This window comes from Hemiscyllium ocellatum, chromosome 8, assembly GCF_020745735.1.
Source record: "Hemiscyllium ocellatum isolate sHemOce1 chromosome 8, sHemOce1.pat.X.cur, whole genome shotgun sequence".
Taxonomy (NCBI): domain Eukaryota; kingdom Metazoa; phylum Chordata; class Chondrichthyes; order Orectolobiformes; family Hemiscylliidae; genus Hemiscyllium; species Hemiscyllium ocellatum.
In genome coordinates, this window is record NC_083408.1 from 46,406,582 (window position 1) to 46,426,304 (window position 19,723).

The 19,723-nt window shown below is 39.4% G+C and overlaps 1 protein-coding gene across 1 annotated transcript in view; it reads left to right on the forward strand.

Moving 5' to 3' along the window:
- The window catches only part of katnbl1 (katanin p80 subunit B-like 1), a 37,660-nt gene extending 24,710 nt beyond the window's left edge, over nt 1-12,950 (forward strand). The window contains exons 5-10 of the mRNA XM_060828364.1: nt 2,477-2,592; nt 2,809-2,859; nt 2,941-3,030; nt 7,335-7,439; nt 8,068-8,161; nt 12,324-12,950. Of these exons, the coding sequence (XP_060684347.1) occupies nt 2,477-2,592; nt 2,809-2,859; nt 2,941-3,030; nt 7,335-7,439; nt 8,068-8,161; nt 12,324-12,356 (489 nt within the window). The 3' untranslated portion in view covers nt 12,357-12,950. The remainder of the gene's footprint in view (nt 1-2,476; nt 2,593-2,808; nt 2,860-2,940; nt 3,031-7,334; nt 7,440-8,067; nt 8,162-12,323) is intronic.
- Nucleotides 12,951-19,723: the final 6,773 nt, after the last annotated feature.

Here is a 19,723-nt window from a genome sequence, read left to right on the forward strand (position 1 = left end):
CTTAGCACTTCAGATGTCATTGCTCAGGGAGCACACATGTGACTGAGCGCCTTTTGGATGAGAAGTGAAACTGAAGTCCCCATCTGCCTTCCCAGGTTGATGTAACAAACCCTAGAGTCGAGAGTGTAGTGCTGGAAAAGCACAGCAGGTCAGGCTGCATCTGAGGAACAGGAGAATCAATGTTTCTGGCATATTCCCTTCATCAGGAATGAGGCTTGTGGGTCAGGGCTGAGAGATAAATGAGAGGGGGTGGGGTTTTGCGGACGGTAGAAAGCGATAGGTGGTTGAAGGTGAGGGAGAAGGTGATGGATCGGTGGGGGGTGATGGACAGGTTCAGAGGACGTTGCTGAGTTGGAGGGTGGGGAGTGGGATAATGTGGGGAGTGGGAAAATGAGGAAGCTTTGAAATCCACATTTATCCCGCGTGGTTGCAGGATTCCAAGGCAGAATATGAGGCGTTCCTCCTCCAGACATTAGGTGGTAACGGTTTGCCGAAGCAGGCGGTCCCAGGACCTGCTTGTTCTTGACGGAGTGGGAGGGGGAGTTGAAGTGTTCAGCCATGGGTCGCTAGGGTTGGTGGGTGCAGGTGTCCCAAAGATGTTCTCTGAAATGATCCGCAAGAAGCCATCCTATCTCCTCGATGTAGAGGAGACTACACCGGGTGCAATGGCTGCAGTAGATGACATTTGTAGAGATACAGGTACATTTCTGACGGATGTGGAAGGATCCCTAGGGGCTTTGGACAGAGTTTTTAGGAGAGTGGTCTGGTCTCAGGTTTTACACTTCTTGCTGTGATAGGGAAAGGTGCCAGGAGTGGGTGTAGGCTGGTGGCGGGGGGTGGTGGTATAGACCTGATGAGGGAGTCGCGGAGGGAATGGTCTTTTTGGAACACTGATAGGGGTGGGGAGGGAAATATATCTCTGGTGGTAGGGTCCGTTTCAAGGTGGTGGAAGTGGCGGAGGATGAGACGTTGTATGTGGAGGTTGGTAGGGTGGAAGGTGAGGGCCAGGGAGGGGTTCTGTCCTTGTTGCATTGGGAGGGGTGGGGTTCAAGGACAGTGGTGCGTGAAGTGGAGGAGATGTGCTGGAGGGCATCTTCAACCATGTGGGAAGGGAAGTTGCGATCACTGAAGAAAGGGGCCATCTGGAACTGAAAGATGGAATTGGTTATCCTGGGATCGCGTGCAGCAAAGGCAGAGAAATTGGAAATAAGGGATGGTATTTTTACAGGAGGTAGGGTGTGAGGAGGTGTAGTCGAAGTAGCTGTGGGCTTGTAATCTATATCCGTGGTTAGTCAGTTGCCAGAGATGGTGATGGAGTGGTCCAGGAAGGGAGGGAGGTTTCCGAGATGATCCAGGTGAATTTGAGGTCGCAGTGGAAAGTGTTGGTAAAGTTGGTGAACTGTTCAACCACCTCGTGGGAGCACGAGGCAGCGCCGATGCAATCATCAATGTAGTGGAGGAACAGGTGGAGGTGGTGCCGGTATAACTGTAGAAGATGGACTGTTACACGTTTTTCTGCGTTGCAACGGTGGCTACTTCCAAAAAGTAGTAAAGCACTTTGAGCAGAATGTGAAATGTGCTGTGTAACTGCAAGGTCATTATTTTAATTAGCCACTTTTGCTGATCCATTATTGGATGTCAGGTGCACATCTGGTCTTTTAACTCTTTATTCTAATATTAATGTCTTTTTTGTACAATCCACACACAGTATTCTCTGTTCCATATTTTTCCCCTAAAGAACAAATGGTAAGTAGCTCATTTCTCATTTACTAATATGAATTTCTTTGTTTGTGGTTCTGTTTCCCCCCCCCCCAAAAAAAGAAGTGATGGGAGCATCTTAGAGTGAACGCTTCTTCCACAAACACTGCAACTTGGCCAAAGGAGAGGTGTGGGCAACTCTGGAGGCAGTGATCAGCATCCTTTTTGGCTGAACAGTTATTATTTTTGTTTGCTTCCATTGGGCATAATAGCATCCAAAAACAGCTGATTCATTTTTAAAAAGAGCTATTTCTGTTTGTATGATGAAGTCTAATTTGTAGCTTCGTTAATACTGGCATAAATATTGCAGAGTTGCTTCTTGTAATGTCCTTGCAGTATAAATAAATAGCTGTTCCAACAGTAATTAATCATCAGTTAATATATATTGCATGTGTCATGCAGGAAGGAGGAAGTTGTAAACCTTCAAAACAGCTGAGATTTTTTTAAAAAATGATATTAATGCCAAATGCTTAAAAGTGCTCTTTGGTAACTTAGCACAGGAGTGCTTCAGTGTCTGCATTAATATAGTGATTATAGCAATGCTCTTAAGCCTTTTTAAAATGTTAACATGTATTCCTAACCTTAAAAGGAATGGAAGTACCACAGAATTGAATAGATAATGGGAGCCAAGAAAAGTATTGAAGTGTAGTTAGCAACATAGAAATTAACTGTTTTTACTACCTAACTCTCTTCCTGTGTGGTTCTGTTAATATCACAGATTTCTAAGGATCATGCTACAATGACACAAGTACTGTTTGGTAGAAACCTAAGACTGAACGTAGCTCTGACATTTTGGCAAAAAAGTGCAAGTGAGCTGGTAGCTTATCTGGTCAGGTAATAATCATATTTACCATTGTACTAAATCTATTTTATGTAAGTCATTGTTACAAATTCTATCATAAACTTCATTATTGCAATAGTTAAATTGAATGCAAACTATTTTGGAAAAGCAGATAGAAGGCTTCCATTTTATTTGTTGCCATGCATCATTGCTTGACAATTTGTCTTAGTTCTTAGTGATATAATGTTGAATCTTTTTGTCATCTGTAGGATACATGACATTGCTGTTACTGCAGATTGTCTCCCAGTGCTTACAAAAAGGTAATATTAAAATAGCTTTTTTCCATCTATAGTTAATACTTCTGTCAAATATTCTTTAATGCTCTTTATTTTTGCTTATAGTCTGGAGGAAGAAAAACAAAGCATCTCCATAGGTTGTTGTGTTGACCTCTTACCACTAGTGCAAGAGTTATTAAGAAGCAGATATGAAGAGTAAGTATTATGAGATTACAGAAGCTACTTTACTGTGCTTTAGGAGCCTAACATCCTAGATCATAGTGAGTGATTATATTGAATAGCATACGTGCAATTAATGGAAAGCTAGACTAGCACATGGGGGAGAAAGTATATTGGAAGGTTTCAGTTATAGAATTAGATGAAGGAAGAGTCTTGAGTGGGACATAAACTCTGTCAGAATGGCCTGGTTCTGTCCTGTGTGGAGTTTTTGTGTTGCCCTCGGTAGTTTTGAAAATTATTTTCACTCTATACAGCTTTTTTTGTGGTAATTTGAGAAATTTAGTTTGTACTGCTTTAACATCGTGTACAAGTACAGTAAGTTCTCTAAATGAAAATCGCAAGAATTGCGGATGCATTAAATCAGAAATAGAGACAGATATTGTTGGAAAAGTTCAATAGGTCTTACAGCATCTATGAAGGGAAATCAGAGTTAATGTTTATGAAATGTTAACTTTAAGTGCTCCCAAAGACCTTTTGAGCATTGCATTGCAAGCTGGACAATGGGAAAAGCAGCATGAACAAGGAACAGAAAATTCATAATAAAACCATATCTCCAGCTCAATGAAAAGAGTTATTAGGACAGATTTCTTTCCTACAATTTTGTTGATTCTGCTATCACCTAACGTTTGGATGTAAACCATAGATTAATGGAACTGAAATTGGTTTAAAGTTTTTTTTTCAAAAAAAGGAATATTGGATTTGTTGTCATAGGCTGGGCGTGGAACTACAGTGTTAGCGGCCTGAGGACTGTATTACATTAAGGTAGTTGCCAGCTTGCATTAAGATGACTCTGGTTGCACCTGAACTGGAAGTGCACCCAATATCTTGGGCAGGAGGTTTGCTTGAGCTATTTGGGAGGATTTAAACTAGATTGGCAGGGGAGTAGGAACTGCAGATATGGATCAAATTATGGAGTTGGTAATGAACAGCCAGATACAGTATACAGAGAGTCTGTGAAAAGGAATAGGCACTTGACAGAGCAAAGGTTCAGTCAGTGTGTTGGGTTGAACTGTGTCTGTTTTAATGCAAGAAGTATCAGGAATAAGAGTAATGATCTTAGAACATGATTAGTATTTGGAACTGTGATGTTGTGGCCATTATGGAGACTTGGATATCATTGGCAAGAATGGTTGTTGGATGTTCCAGGGTTTAGATGTTTCAAAAGGAATAGTGGGGAGGTAAAAGAGATGGAGGAGTACATTGCTAATCAGGGATAGTATCACAGCCACAGAAAGGGGGGTGTCAACGAGGGTCAGTATGAGTGGAAGTCAGAAACAGGAAACGAGCAGTCACTTTATTGGGAGTTTTCTACAGACCCTCCAATAGCAACACAGACATGGTGGAGTAGATTGGGAGACAGATTTTGGAAAGGTGCAGAAGTAACAGAGTTGTTGTCATGTGTAACTTTAACTTCCCAAATATTGATTAGAACCTCCTTAGTTCAAATACTTTGGAGCAGTTTTTGTCAGGTGTGTCCAGGAGCGGTTCCTGACTCCATATGTAGGTATGGCCTACTAGTCGGCCTATTGGATTTGGTACTTGGCAACAAACTAGGCAAGGTGTCAGATCTCTCTGTGGGAGAGCATTTAGGTAATAGTGATCACAACATACTGACTTATAGTAAACTCTTGGAGAGAAATAGGAGCAAATATTATGGGGAAGTGTTTAACTGGGGAGCGGGAATTACAATGCTATTAGGCAGAAACTAGACTATCTAAACTGGGACAGATGTTCTCGGGGAAATGCATGTCAGAAATGTAGAGGTTATTTAGGAAACACTTGCTAATAGTGCTGAACAGGTTTGTGCCGCTGGGGCAAGGAAGGGATGTTAGGTTGGGTGACAAGGGTAGTGGAACATCTAGTTAAGAGGAAGAGGGAATGTTACTTGAGATTGAGGAGGCAAGGATCAGATGGGTCTCTAGAGGGTTTCAAGTTAGCCAGGAAGAAACTGAAGAATGGACTTAGGAGAGCTAGAAGGGGACTGGAAGAGAGTAGGATAAAGGAAAGGCCTTAGGCGTTCTACACATATGTGAGGAACAAGAGGATGGCCAGAGTGAGGGTAGGGGCAATCCAGGATAGTGGAGGCAACTCGCGCCTGGTGTCAAAGGAGGTAAGGGACATCCTTAATGAATACTTTGCTTCAGTATCCACTACTGAGTGAGGGACCTTGACACACTGAGGACAGCGTGAAACAGACTAATATACTTGAACAGGTTGAAAATTTTGAAAGTCATAAGGATAGATAAATCTCCGGGCCTCAAGGGATATACCCTGGGTTACTACAGGAAGCAAAGGAAGAGATTGCTGCACCATTGGTAATGATCTTTGTGTCCTCACTGTCCACTGGAGTAGTGCCAAAAGATTGGAGGGTGGCAGATGTTATTTCCTTGTTCAAGAAAGAGAATAGGGATAATCCTGGAAATTAAAGACCAGTCAGTCTCCTGTCTGTGGTGGGTCAAGTATTGGAGAGGATCCTGAGAGATAGGAATTATGATTACTTGGAAAACCATAGTTGGATTAGAGATAGTCAGCATGGCTTTGTGAGAGGGAAGTCGTGCCTCACAGTCATTATTAAATTCTTTTGAGGATGTGACAAATCACATTGAAGGTAGAGCGGTGGATATGGTGGACATGAATTTTAGCAAGGCATTTGATAAGATTCCCCATGGTAGGCTCATTCAGAAAGTAAGAAGGTATGGAATGCAGGGACATTTTGGCTTTCTGGATACAGAATTGCCTGGCCCGTAGAAGACAGAGGATGGGAGTAGACGGAAAGTATTCAGCCAGGAGCTTGGTGACCAGTGGTGTCCTGCAGGGGTCAGTTCTGGGACCTCTGCACTTTGTGATTTTTATAAATGACTTTGATGAAGAAGTGCAAAGATGGTTTAATAAGTTTGATGATGACATGAAGATGGTGGAGTGGTAGATAGTATGTCGATTGCAACGGGACATGACAGGCTGCAGAACTGGGCTGATAAGTAGCAGATGGAGTTCAACCTGGCAAAGAGTGAAGTGATTCCTTTTGGAAGGTTGAATTTGAATGCAGAGTACAGGGTTAAAGGCAAGATTCTTACAGTGTGGAGGAACAAAGGGATCTTGGAGTCTCATGTTCATAGATCCCTCAGTGTTGCCACCCAAGTTGATAGAGTTATCATGAAGGCATATGGTATGTTGGCTTTCATTGGCAGAGGGATTGAGTTTAAGAGCTGCGCGGTTATGCTGCAGCTCTATAGAACCCTGGTTAGACTGCACTTAGAATATTGTGTTCAGTTGTGGTTGCCGCATTATCGAAAGGATGTGGAAGCTTTAGAGAGGATGCAGAGGAGATTTATCAGGATGCTGCCTGGACTCGAGAGTATGTCTTATGAAGAAAGGTCAAGGGTGCTAAGGCTTTTCTCATTGAAGCAAAGAAGGATAAGAGGTGACTAGATAGAAGTGTCCAAGATAATAAGAGGCACAGAGAGAGTGTGGATAGCCAGAGACTTTTTCCAGGGCAGAAATGGCTATCATAAGGGGGCATAATTTTAAGGTTTAGGAGAGGAAGGTTTCGGGAAGATTCAGAGGTAGGTTCTTTACCCAGAGAGAGGTGAGTGCATGGAATGCACTGCCAGCCATGGTGGTAGAGTCAGATACATTAGTGACATTTAAGCGACTCGTGGATAGGCACATGAAAGATAGTACAGTGGAGGATATGTAGGTTAGTCTGATCTTAAGAGTAGGAGAAAAAGTTGGCACAACATCGAGGGCCCAAGTGTCTGCACTTTGCTGTACTGCTGTATGTTCTATGCTGTCTGTTCTATGTACTTGAAATGGCCTTAGCTGCAACTGAGCTCAGATTGTCATGTGAACGATGAGGTCAAATGAACTTGGAGATGGTTTGTGATTTTTGTGCTGATAAAACTGAGTTTCCAAATTAGAGCAGGCTACATTTTACATTGATTGTTTAGACCATTGTTTTTTTTAAGACATCTAAATCTTGTGGTCCTTCCTCATAGACTTGGAATGTACCCCTCACGTTTGCACCAAGATCAAATCTGTTAATTGCTGGCACGTTCTTGATATGCAAAATGAGAAAGATAGTCCCCACAAATTTTTTTTTTTGTATCTGCTTGCTAATGCAATGAAACACATTTCACCCAATGTGTCTGATGCATCATAACAATTGGAAAGCTTAGACCCAAAACCTTTATCGCGATCACATCATAAAATTCATTGCATAGATTTGTTTGTTTATGACTTATTGTATTAAACCTTACTTATAACATTTTCAAATAATGCAGATATCTGATTGTCGGTTTAAACTGGCTCCGAGCTGTCCTTAAGCAATGGTGGCCAGAGCTTTCTGCAAATACTGCAAATAATGATGAAACCCATGTAGAAGATAGGTAAGTGAAATCATATTTTACTTATTAATAAATGTGGAAACTTGTGTTTTAAATATCCCCAAAATGATTGAATAGGATGTTATTGGGTAAGACATAATAGCTTATTTCTTAAGTTGGCCAAGAGAAATTGCTATCTCATAACTCCTTAACTCTACATCAAAAATCTTTCAATTCAGTCTTAAAATTACAATGACCCAGCCTCTCCTTTCTCTTATTGTTCTAATTTCTACTGAATGCCTTATTAGAGGTGTTTAAAAAAAAATGAACCTCCAGTCATCTGGACTGCAATTATATGTAATCAATTTGTTGTACAGAACAAGGACCGAAATGATTGTATTGATCACTGATAATTTGATGCTTTTCTTTGCTCTATTGATCTGATCCAGGTTAACATACACCTCTGACTTTCAACCTACTTTTATTGTGCACTAAAGTAAAGTAGTTAACTCACTGCAAAATGCCGAGTACTCCAAAAATAAAAAATAATTCATGTTATTTATTTGAGACGTAGGGAATTCTGTTGCATTTCGTATTTTTAGAGTAATATTTCCTAAACTCTTGCACCCTGATGAAATTACTTTCTAGGCAGCTTGAAATTAATATTAATCTTTTGAAATACTTATTCTAGAAACGTAAAGGTTTTGAAAGATCAGCTACGACAACTACGGGAGCAAGGCTTTCAATTATCTTCAGTTCCAGGGTATACTGGAAAAGTAGCTAAGGTAAGAACTTTATTCGGTTCTTCTTTTAATCACTCAATTATTCTGCCTCCACACTCCTGGGGAAAAAAATCTGCCTAGATTTTACATTCCGTGACAAAAGTTTCGCTTTCCAATTAGCTTGCTGTGAGCTGCTGACAAGCCTCTGCTGAACTTTTAAGTGGCATATTGCAACTTTTGAGCTCGTTTTCTGCACATCAACCTCTCTCATTTGTTTCTGAACTGGGAAAGAAAGAGCAAGACTCTTGAACCTTGAGGTATTCCCAGGGGCAGACAGAAAGAATCTAAACCAGGCACTTTAAGTGCCATTTAAATTGCATACAAAACAAAACATGGGTGGGGGGGGGAAGGGTGGGGTGAGGAGTGCTTGTGTAGCAAGCGATACCACAAAGTAGACAAACATTTTCCTTTTAAATCCCAACACTAAATCCTGAAGGAATGAATCTCTGAACATGTAAAACTTCTATTGCCACCGCACAGTTATGACTTACTACATTAAAAATTCACCTAGACCTGAGTGTACAAGACTTTTTAAAGGCATTTTAGTTTGCCCAATCACAACTTCAAATTTAAATGGATTTCAGTGCTGAGGATTGTAAAAACACACGTTTTGAAAGCATCAAGATTTTAGTATTAACTGCATATATAAGTACCAGACATTGTTATTATTGAGCAACTTGGACAACAGTGAATAATCATACCCTCGTTGTTATTTCTATTGCAAAACCTTGGCCAATATTCTATTGCTTCTGCAGAGTTTACTTTTGGTGGTAGAATTAATAAAGTGATGAACTAAATCATTGTTAATATGGTTAACAAACTGCATTCTGTGTTCATGTGTGCTGGTGTTTTTGATTTTATTCTCACTTCATTTGATTGTTAAAGGAAATTACAACTGGCGTGTACTTCCACTGTTTTTAAATGCTATTTTATATTTTCAAACTTACCTTTCTGAAAATTGAAGTTAGTCTTTAATCCATAAAGAAATAAGGGAAAACGTTATGATTCCCTTTTCATTCCACATACCACTTTCTCATTTCCCTTCAGAATATCAGGCATAAGACATCTAGCTTTTTTTTAAGAAAGGTAAGATAAGTCTAAATGAAATCATTTGGCTCTAATTCTGCTAAACTTTCTAGAAAAACTATTTCCACTTTCATCAGCTTAAAATCTTGTTCTGCTCTGCACCATTCAGAAAATGGGGGGAAAAGAAATTATAAGAACTTTACCTACTTGCATTTGCAATTCAAAGCAACAAGAATTTATAATTTGCTTCTTCTACATGCAGCGCAGTGGCTCAGTAGTTAGCACTGCTTCCTCATAGTACCAGGGACCCGGGTGTGATTCCACCCTCTGATGACTATATGGAATTTTATATAGAACATAGAACAATATAGCACAGACCCATGATGTTGTGCCGAACAGTTGTCCTAGCTTAAGCACCTATCCATGTACCTATCCAATTGCCGCTTAAAGGTCACCAATGATTCTGACTCTTCTACTCCCACAGGCAGTGCATTCCTTGCCCCCACCACACTCTGGGTAAAGAACCTACCCCTGACATCCCCCCTATACCTTCCACCCTTCAACTTAAATTTATGTCCCTTTGTAACACTCTGTTGTACCCGGGGAAAAAGTCTCTGTCTGTCTACTCTATCTATTCCTCATATCATCTTATAAACCTCTATCAAGTCACTCCTCATCCTTCGCCGTTCCAATGAGAAAAGGCCTAGCACTCTCAACCTATCCTCGTACGACCTATTCTCCATTCCAGGCAACAGCCTGGTAAATCTCCTCTGCACCCTCTCCAAAGCTTCCAAATCTTTCCTAAAGTGGGGCAACCAGAACTGCACACAGTACTCCAAATGTGGCCTTACCAAGGTCCTGTAAAGCTGCAACATCCCCTCGCGACTCTTGAATTCAATCCCTCTGCTAATGAACACTAATACACCATAGGCCTTCTTACAAGTTCTATCCGCCTGAATGGCAACTTTCAAAGAGCTATGAACATAGACCCCAAGATCCCTCTGCTCCTCCACCTTACTAAGAACCCTACCGTTAACTTTGTATTCCGCATTCTTATTTGTCCTTCCAAAATGGGCAACCTCACACTTGACAGGGTTGAATTCCACTCTGCCACTCCTCAGCCCAGCTCTGCATCATATCTAAGTCCCTTTGCAGCTGACAACAGCCCTCCTCACTATCCACAACTCCACCTATCTTCATATCATCTGCAAATTTACTGACCCACCCTTTGACTCCCTCTTCCAAGTCATTAATAAAAATTACAAACAACAGAATACCCAGAACTGATCCCTGCGGCACTCCATTGTAACTGGGCTCCAAGCTGAATATTTACTATCTACCACCACTCTCTGACTTCGACTGGTTAGCCAGTTCTCTATCCAACTGGCCAAATTTCCCACTATCCCATGCCTCCTGACGTTCCGCATAAGCCTACCATTGGGAGCCTTATCAAATGCCTTACTAAAATCCATGTACACTACATCCACTGCTCTACTCTCATCCACATGCTTGGTCCACTCCTCAAAGAATTCAATAAGACTTGTAAGGCAAGACCTACCCCTCGCAAATCCATGCTGGCTGTCTCTAATCAAGCAGTGTCTTTCCAGATACTCATAAATCCTATCCCTCAGTGCTCTTTCCATTACTTTGCCTACCACTGAAGTAAGACTAACTGGCCTGTAATTCCCGGGGTTATCCCTATTCCCTTTTTTGAACAGGGGCACAACATTCGCCACTCTCCAGTCCCCTGGTGCCACCCCCGTTGACAGTGAAGACGAAAAGATCATTGCCAACAGTTGCTCTGCAATTTCCTGTCTTGCTTCCCACATAATCCTAGGATATATCCCGTCAGGCCGGGGGGACTTGTCTATCCTCAAATTTTTCAAAATGCCCAACACCTATTCCTTCCTAACAAGTATCTCCTCCAGTTTACCAGCCCATTTCATACTCTCCTCTTCAACAATACGGTCCCTCTCATTTGTAAATATTGAAGAAAAGTACTCATTCAAGATCTCTCCTATCTCTTCCGACTCAATACACAGTCTCCCACTACTGTCCTTGATCGGACCTACCCTCGTTCTTGTCATTCTCGTGTTTACATTCTCCTTGTGTTTGTGTGGGTTTCCTTCCACAGTCTGAAAACGTGCCAGTTAGGTGGATTGGCCGTGCTAAATTGCCCATAGTGTCCGGGGGTATGCAGGCTCGGTGGATTAGCCATGGGCAATGAATGCAGGGTTCCGGGGGTGTGGAGAGGCCGGGGATGTTGGGTTGGTGAGTGAGTCTGGGTGGATTGCTCTTTGAAGGGTCAATGTAGACTCAATGGGCCGAATAGCTTTCTTCCACACTATATGGATTTTTTAAAAATGTCATCATTGTTACAGATTTCCATTCTTTTATTGCCCTAAAATATGTCTGTTAACATATATAATAAGTGCATCTGCTACATGGGTACATGCCAATACCTCTATGTTGACATTACTTTTGCTTCCTTGCAATTGGTATCAGAGTATATGTGAATATCTTCAGTTGTCCTCTTTTCTTTCCCCAGTGTTTCCTCAATATGGAGTATCTGATTTAGTAGCTTATTTGGTTGCAGCACCTTGTGTTCTTCCCACATTTTGATTGGGTTGACACTTTGACAGCTGTCGAGAACAGACATTAAAGGGAAAAAGAAATTTCTTGAGCTTTTTATTTCAAATTTCTTTAATGCAGTTCTAAAGCTGTAGTGACAAAAGTGATTTCACAATTTGTCATCAAAATAATTTGTTTTGTTTAATGACTGATCCTCCATATGTTGACCATATAATTATACTTGTCAAGCATATTGTTTGACCAAGTAGTTGTGAATGATGGGTAAGTGAAAGCCTTTTCCAAGCAGACAAGTATTATAAAATAGACAAGTTTCAATTGTTTGGGAGTCCTTTTCACAACTTTGCTATGTTTTGCCAAGATTCCCAATAATATTTGTCAGGTGCTGATGTAGATAATCAAACTTTGTATTTTGGTGATGTGCAGCAACCTCCAAATCTTTTAATTTTGGATAGAATGCAAGTTTTGTTGGTATTGATCTAATAGTAAGTCGTCTTGACTCAGGTTAGGGATGTTTTAACGAGCTGAAATTTTTATTTTGTTTCTGCAGAGTGTGGGAACCTACCTGGAGCAATTGTACTAAATATATGCAGTATCCAGGGGACTTCATTTTTTCAAGTACTATCAGCAGTTGAAAGCTGCTTTGCAACATCATTTCAACCTCCTGGTTTGTTAAAATATTCGGGAGACCAACACTGCAGAAAGTGATCAAAGTAGGCTCAGCACAAAGTTGGTTGCAAATTATGTTCGAAACCACTATTGAACCCAATGAAGCTACTTCACATTGAAGTGGTTTATTCGCCAAGAGGCATATCCTCGACTCTGTGAGCTGATGATGTGACACTGTTTTGCGTTCCAGATTCATGTAGCCTAACTTGGACAGGAGAAGGTCTGTGTTCTTCAATATTGTCAGACTGGTGCCAATCAACTGCACTGAAATGCTGCTTCAGTGCTCATGGACACTATGAATGTATTTTCTGTATATTTGATTCAAGGTTGTAAAATTTGCATATGACTGTGCAACAATAATAAGTTATAATTTCAGTAAAGAAAACACCATAGTAGAGCATGCAGCTGTTTACTAATATCAGTAAGGTGACCTTAACAAAATGTGCATAGCACTGTATTCTTTTAATTGAAACATTAAAGTAGACATTTCTTGTGACTTTGCACTTAAATAAAAAAAATGCTATGTCTTTACATAGTACTCACTGATGACTTATGCATCAATTTCTTTTTAGTGAGTTTATTCAATGAAATGTGGTTTGGATTTCTGTTTTGTTACAGTTTTCTTTCTGCTTTTGCTTTCCTGTTGAAAAGAAATGTCCAATTATAGGTAAATATTTAGCCGTATTGTTGCAAAAACATGAAGTGATTAACACAGGGTTGATAATAGTACAAACTTTTTTGGATTTTATGGAGATATGGCTAACATTCAAGGACCAGGTTAAATCTATTAAAGATGATAAGACAGGTCATAATATTAAAAGAGCGGAAAATAGCTTCTGACAGTACCAAACATCCCAAGTTACGTCAACTGAACCTGAACTCCTCCAACTGTGGAAGCATTTTCTAAGTCTATGTTTAGAACACTGTTTATTCTTAAATTTTCAGTGGGTCCACCCTTCATTTCACATTCATGTAGAGAAATGTCTGACATGCCTGCCTAGATGTATATGAGAGTTGAAGGAATAGAAAATGTAGGGCTTATTCAGAACAGATATCTGGATGTTGTTCTGTAGGAGAATAACTTGCATTTATATAGTGCCTTTCTTATGCACTCTTCCTGTGAAGCATATTGACATATTTAATGAAATGCTTTTGAAGATTGTTGTAATGTAGGGAATGGGTAGCCAATTTGCACACAGCAAGATCCTACAACAGTAATGTGATAACCAGATAATTTGTTGGTTGAAGAATAAGACAGAGAGCTTCCTTGCTGCTCTTTGAAATGGTACCATAGAATCTTTTATGTCTCCTAGAGGTTGTAAGCTGAACTTCCATTTAATTATTCATTCAGATGATAGCTCTGTCAGTGTAGTACTCTCTTGTTTTGCACAAAGTGTCAACCTAGGTTATAGATTCTGGAGTGTAATTTGGAACCTCACCCTTCTGATTCTGTAATCAATAAAGACTCCTGGATATAGTTCTATTGGTGAACATCCTACAATAATTTAAAAACTGAGTTCTAAATCTTAGATTTATTCATCAAGAATAATTCAAAGGTGGGCCAAATGCCATTGCATGGGATCAGGCAACTTGGTGTGTCTGCATGAATTTTTACCCATTAAAAGTAAGAAAACATGGTTATGAAAGGAAATAGGAATTTAAGAAATATTTCAAAGGCAAAAAAATCACTGGATCAAAAGAAATGTATGTGCAATTTGAATTTTTGTTCGTTTGTAACATTGGTAGGTACTGAACTGACCCTGAAGGAATTTGATATGTTCCTGGAGGAGAAAGCTGAGTCTTGTTACAAGGAGTTACAAGTTAGTTACTTTTTCCTTATTGATAGCTTTTATATATGTCTTGTACTTCTTTGAGGATTTTGCAGTGGACTCATCCTTAACTACTGTTATCAATAGATGGAGCAGATTGATGTCCGTGTCAAGTAGCTTTATCCCTCCCTCTGGTTTTATCCACACGAGTTATAACTTTGGTCTGGCAGCTACACTATTCAGGACTGAGGTCAACAGTGATGCTATCAAGCCACCCTTGATTTGGCAAACCCAGAGTACATTTTGTACCCTTCCTATTTTCAGTGCTTCCAAATACTGTAAGATTTGCTCTCTGTGGTCACTTGTCAATTCTAAAAGAATTGCACAGTGGAACAAAAAGCTAATCACTCTCAACAAGTAAGGTAAAAACAACATTGTTTACAACAATGAACAAAGAAAATTCCAGCACAGGAACAGGCCCTTCAGCCCTCCAAGCCTGCACGGATCCCAAATCTCTAACTAAACCTGTCGCCTATTTTCTAAAGATCTGTATTCCTTTGCTCCCTGCCCATTCATGTATCTGTCTAGATATATCTGAAATGACGCTATCGTTCCCGTCTCTACCACCTCCACTGGCAACGTGTTCCAGATCCCCACTACCCTCTGTGTAAAGAACTTTCCATGCATATCCCCCCTAAACCTTTCTCCCCTCACTTTGAATTCATGACCCCGAGTAATTAAGTTCCACATTCTGGGAAAAAGCTTCTTGCTATCCACCCTGTCTCTACCCCTCATGATTTTGTTGACCTCAATCAGGTTCCCCCCTCAACCTCTGTCTTTCTAATGAAAATAATCCTAATCTATTCAACCTATCTTTATAGCTAGCACCCTCCCATACCAGGCAACATCCTGGTGAACCTCCTCTGCATCCTCCAAAGAATGTGGCGACCAGAACTGTACACGATATTCCAAATGCAGCCAAACTAAAGTCCTATACAACTGCTAATTCCTGTACTTAATATCCTATCCAATGAAGGGAAGCATGCCATATGCCTTCTTGACCACTTTACTGACCTGCATTGCCACCTTCAGGAAACAATGGACCTGAACACCAAGATATCTCTGTTCATCAATTTTCCCCAAAGGTGTTGTCGAGATGGCTGGCATAGATCAACTGAAACGTGGGCTAAAGGTTATTCTGATACAGTGAGGGGTAACTGGGAAGCGATGCATGAAGAGCATTAACTTTGGAGTGGATCAGATGGACTAAAAATGGTCTGTTGATGTGGTGTACATTCTGTACTATTTGTAACATTTTCTCCTTCATATTCCAAGCTAACTGATAAAATTCAAATTTACTGCAGCATCAGATTTTACTATTTTGTTGGGATATATTTTTGGTGCAATACCACTTAAGTTATTCACTCAGCTAACGTTTGGTGCAGGTGCACTACTTTTTTTCCTTCTGAAAAGCAGGCTGCAATCAAGTAACTTAGTTTGAAATGAGATTTTAGCTGGAGGCATATTTGCCAAACTGGAATTTGATAGTCAGTGGTTACTCTTATGACTTATTCATTAAAGACTGAAACAAATTCTACATAGTTGCATAAGTTATATTCGCAGTCCAGTATTTGAAATAAAGAAAAGATTATTTTTCTTCAAATATACTTGAATTCCTGTATAATGTGATGAAATCACGTTTATGGATTCACATACTATTGAATATTTTAAAGATTTTTTGAAGTGACAAAGTTGAAGTGATTTTATTTTCGCCAACTCTGGTAGAAACTAAGAATAAATAGCCCCAGAAGAGATCAGATAACAAACTAGTAGTAGTAATTGACTTTAGGAGAGTGATCAGTCAACATTAGAGTTAGTGAAAATATTAACTGACCTCCCTCATACAGTGAAAGAGCACTGCTCGTGAAAGTGTCTTTGTTCTTCATGTAGCATGCTTTGTAATAAATGGGAAGCTGAAAGAGAATTTGGCTATAACTTGATTGTTTAATCATTGGTAAAATACATCCATTTTTGATTGTTCCATTAAGTTCTGGTAATATTTATTCTGGAAATGGAATGCTTTGATATATTAACCATGACATATTGAGGCCAAAAATGATTTCATAGTTTTGAAAGTTACCAATTCTCATGCTAAAAACTGAACTAACAACAAGCTATAAATGTGCTAATATATGTAGAAAAGTTACTTTTGATATTCATAGAGCTATGCGGTGCACCATTGTGAAATGTGGTAATTAGCTGAAAATCCGAATTTGGAGAGTGAATAGAAAAGCATTGTAGAGGGAAGTCTACATAAATATTGTTCGTATTTATTTTTAGGTGTTTTCAGGCAGGTTTAAACTAAACCCACTAATCTACAGAAGTAAATACAAATGTTACTGCAGCATCCTAAGAAAGTTCTATGGAGTGCAGTTAGTTATTGCTAAACATTCTCATGCAATTTTAAATAAAAATTCTATATTGAGATTAGTTGTTCTGAATGTTTGACAAAATGAGATACTTCATCAATGATAAAACATAGTACACAATATCTGTTGTTCTACCAAATTTGATGTACAAATCCCAGACTCGTCCAAAGAATAGTCATAGAGTTATGCAACATGGAAACATCCTTTGATCCAATTCATCCATGCCGACCAAGTTTCTCAAACTAAACTAGTCCCACTTGCCTGCGTTTGGTCCATATCCTTCTAAAACTTTTCTATTCATGTACCTGTCCAAATGTCTTTTTAAATGTTGTAACTGTACCTGCATCTACCACTTCGTCTGGCAGTTCATTCCACATACACATTTCACCCTCTGTGAGAAAAAATTGCCCCTCTGGTCCCTTTCAAATCTTTCACTATATTTTTAAAAATATGCCCTCTAGTTTTGAACTCCTCCAGCCCCACCCCAACCCAGACTTTTGCTGTTCGCCTTAGCTATGCTCCTCATGATTTTATAAACCTCTATAACATCACCCCTCAACCTTCTACACTCCTCCAGGGAAAAAGTCCCAGCCTATCCTTACAGCTCAAATCTTCTTGTCCTGGTAGCATCTTGATAAATCTTTTCTGAACCCTTTCCAATTTAATAATATCATTCCAATAACAGGCGACTTAGAGATATTAGCCAAAACTGAAATCATATAAGTTGCATTATATGCTCTTATTTTACAAGTGATAAAAGCAGGATGTATTCATGATTATACCCCAAAAGTTTGTATAAACTGTTTATGTCCCCTTTATTAACGCAAAGCAAATTCTAGTATTCTGTGTGGTAAGGCATCTTCATATGTGATAATGTAATTTGAATTACCAATTTAGAAAAAGCTGTTCCAAAAAAAAATGATATACGTGGCAATGGTTAATATGCTGCATTCATTGCAAATACATTTACTAACATTGTTTACAATGACAACATCAATGTTATAAATATTTAGAAGACCACAATGTTCTATTCAGTGCCTATAAATAGACTCTAACACCTCTCTTTCATGTATTGGGCAGTTAGTAAAGCTCCTCCTGAACATAGTCATTGTTCTTTAACTTAACAGCTTTTTTCCAAAAGGATCACCAGAATTTTTGTGTAAAAAAAAAATGAATGTGTGCAGAGTAGTTATTTCTAAGGTGCTGTGAATTGATGCTAGAGAACATGAACTAGCTTTGCCTTTAATTCACTCGTATGTAATATATGTATTGATCAACTTATTTGCCTTAGATCAGGTCATGTGCCAGTGAGTTCCTTGTTGAATTTGAATTATTTGAACCATTCAAAACAAAACTTGAGTTATACTGTAAATAACTTGCATCTGTCAGGTCCTTTGAAAATAGTAAGAATTGTGGTATCTAGCAACCTCTTGTGATTCCGATCTATTACTTTTTGAAAATTCAGATGAACAGCATCAAGAATCTTTTTCTGTCGGGCAATCTAAAGTGAGAAGTTACAGCACTGAAACAGCACAGAAGCGCTTCACAGGAGGCTCCCAAGCACTGAAGATGTCCCCTAGAAAGGGGACGAAACGTTTGCAACAAAAACTCCCTGCTTGGCGAACAGAACCACAACAATGAGAAGTTACAGATTTAGGTAAAGGATGGCAGATTTAAAACTAAGATAATGGTGAATTACTTCTCCCAAAGGTTCGTGAATCTGTAATTCACTATCCAGTGGACTCCACGACACTGAATAAATTTGGGAATATAGATAGCTGTTTAATTAATAATTGGGTAAAAAGTATGGAAAGCAGATAGGAAAGTGAAGTTGAGGCTGTGATAAGGTCAGCCATGATCGTGTTTTATGATGGAGAACGCTAGAGGGGCTGAATTGCTTATTCCTGCTCCTAGTTCTTATGAAGTTTACTTCCTTCATCAGCATTCTACCTTCAAATAGTGAAGTTGCTGGGACGTGACCTCTTTAATGTGAGCTTCATTGTGGGTTTCTAATAAAAAAGCTATCTATATATTTGTACAAATCTAATTTCCCAAGTGATTAGCCTTTGTTTTTATTGCTATTCCACAGGAAATCTGTAATTCTCGTAATGTCTTTTATGAACGATCTACAATAATCCAACTATGAGATCCTATTTAGAAAAATTGCTTTATTTTGGTAAAACTATCAATACCAATGAAGATATTAGTTAAATGAGAAATTTTAAAACCCCTCAATCATTAAACAGGTAGTAGAATTGACTAGGAAGCTAAGTGACTACAAAAAGTAAGGTTACACTAATATTTCACTGGTGTCTAGGAGGTGTTTTGTTAACAAGGTTAGTAATTGTTCCTTATCCCTAATTGTCCTGGAGATGTCATAATGATTTGCACCTTTCAGACCCTAAATGGGTGTAGCTGTCATCTTGAACCTTCACCGTCCATGTGGTATTGGTAAAGTTCTCATCAAACCAGTCACCTCTAATCCGAGGGTCACTACACCTCTTTTGAAGTATGCCCTCAATGTTGACGAAGTATTGTATGATTTTTGACCTAATGACATTTGGGTGGTGAGCTTTAAGGCACTCGACAGCCCCCCAGATCGTGCGGTTTCCAATTCCTCAACTCCCTGTACAAATCAGGTAATTTGGGGGTGAGTGAGTGTGATCTCATTCAGACTTTTGGAAGCTTAACTATGGTCTTGACGTGTAAGTTTTATTGTTGTGTCTGCTCAAGTATAAAAGTAATGGAGTGCAGTGAAAAATGTACAAGGTCACCATCTAAGGTACTAAAGTAGATTAGGTACAAAAATAGAAAAATGAAGAAAGCTAAAACTTTGCATTACAGTTCTTCTGTAATTAGGAAAATATAGAAATATAGCGGCGCTATTTTGCTTTATATGGTGTGTATTTCCTGTATGTATCTATCTAAATAAATGCATCCTGTCTGTTGAGGTGCATGGTTGCATGTATTTGAAGGATGTCACAATGATTTGCATGTCTCGGATCCTCACTGGGTGTAGCTGCAGCTTGGCGATGATTGACAGCTCAGGGTGATTTGGAACCTGGTGCAGGCGGGACCCAGAG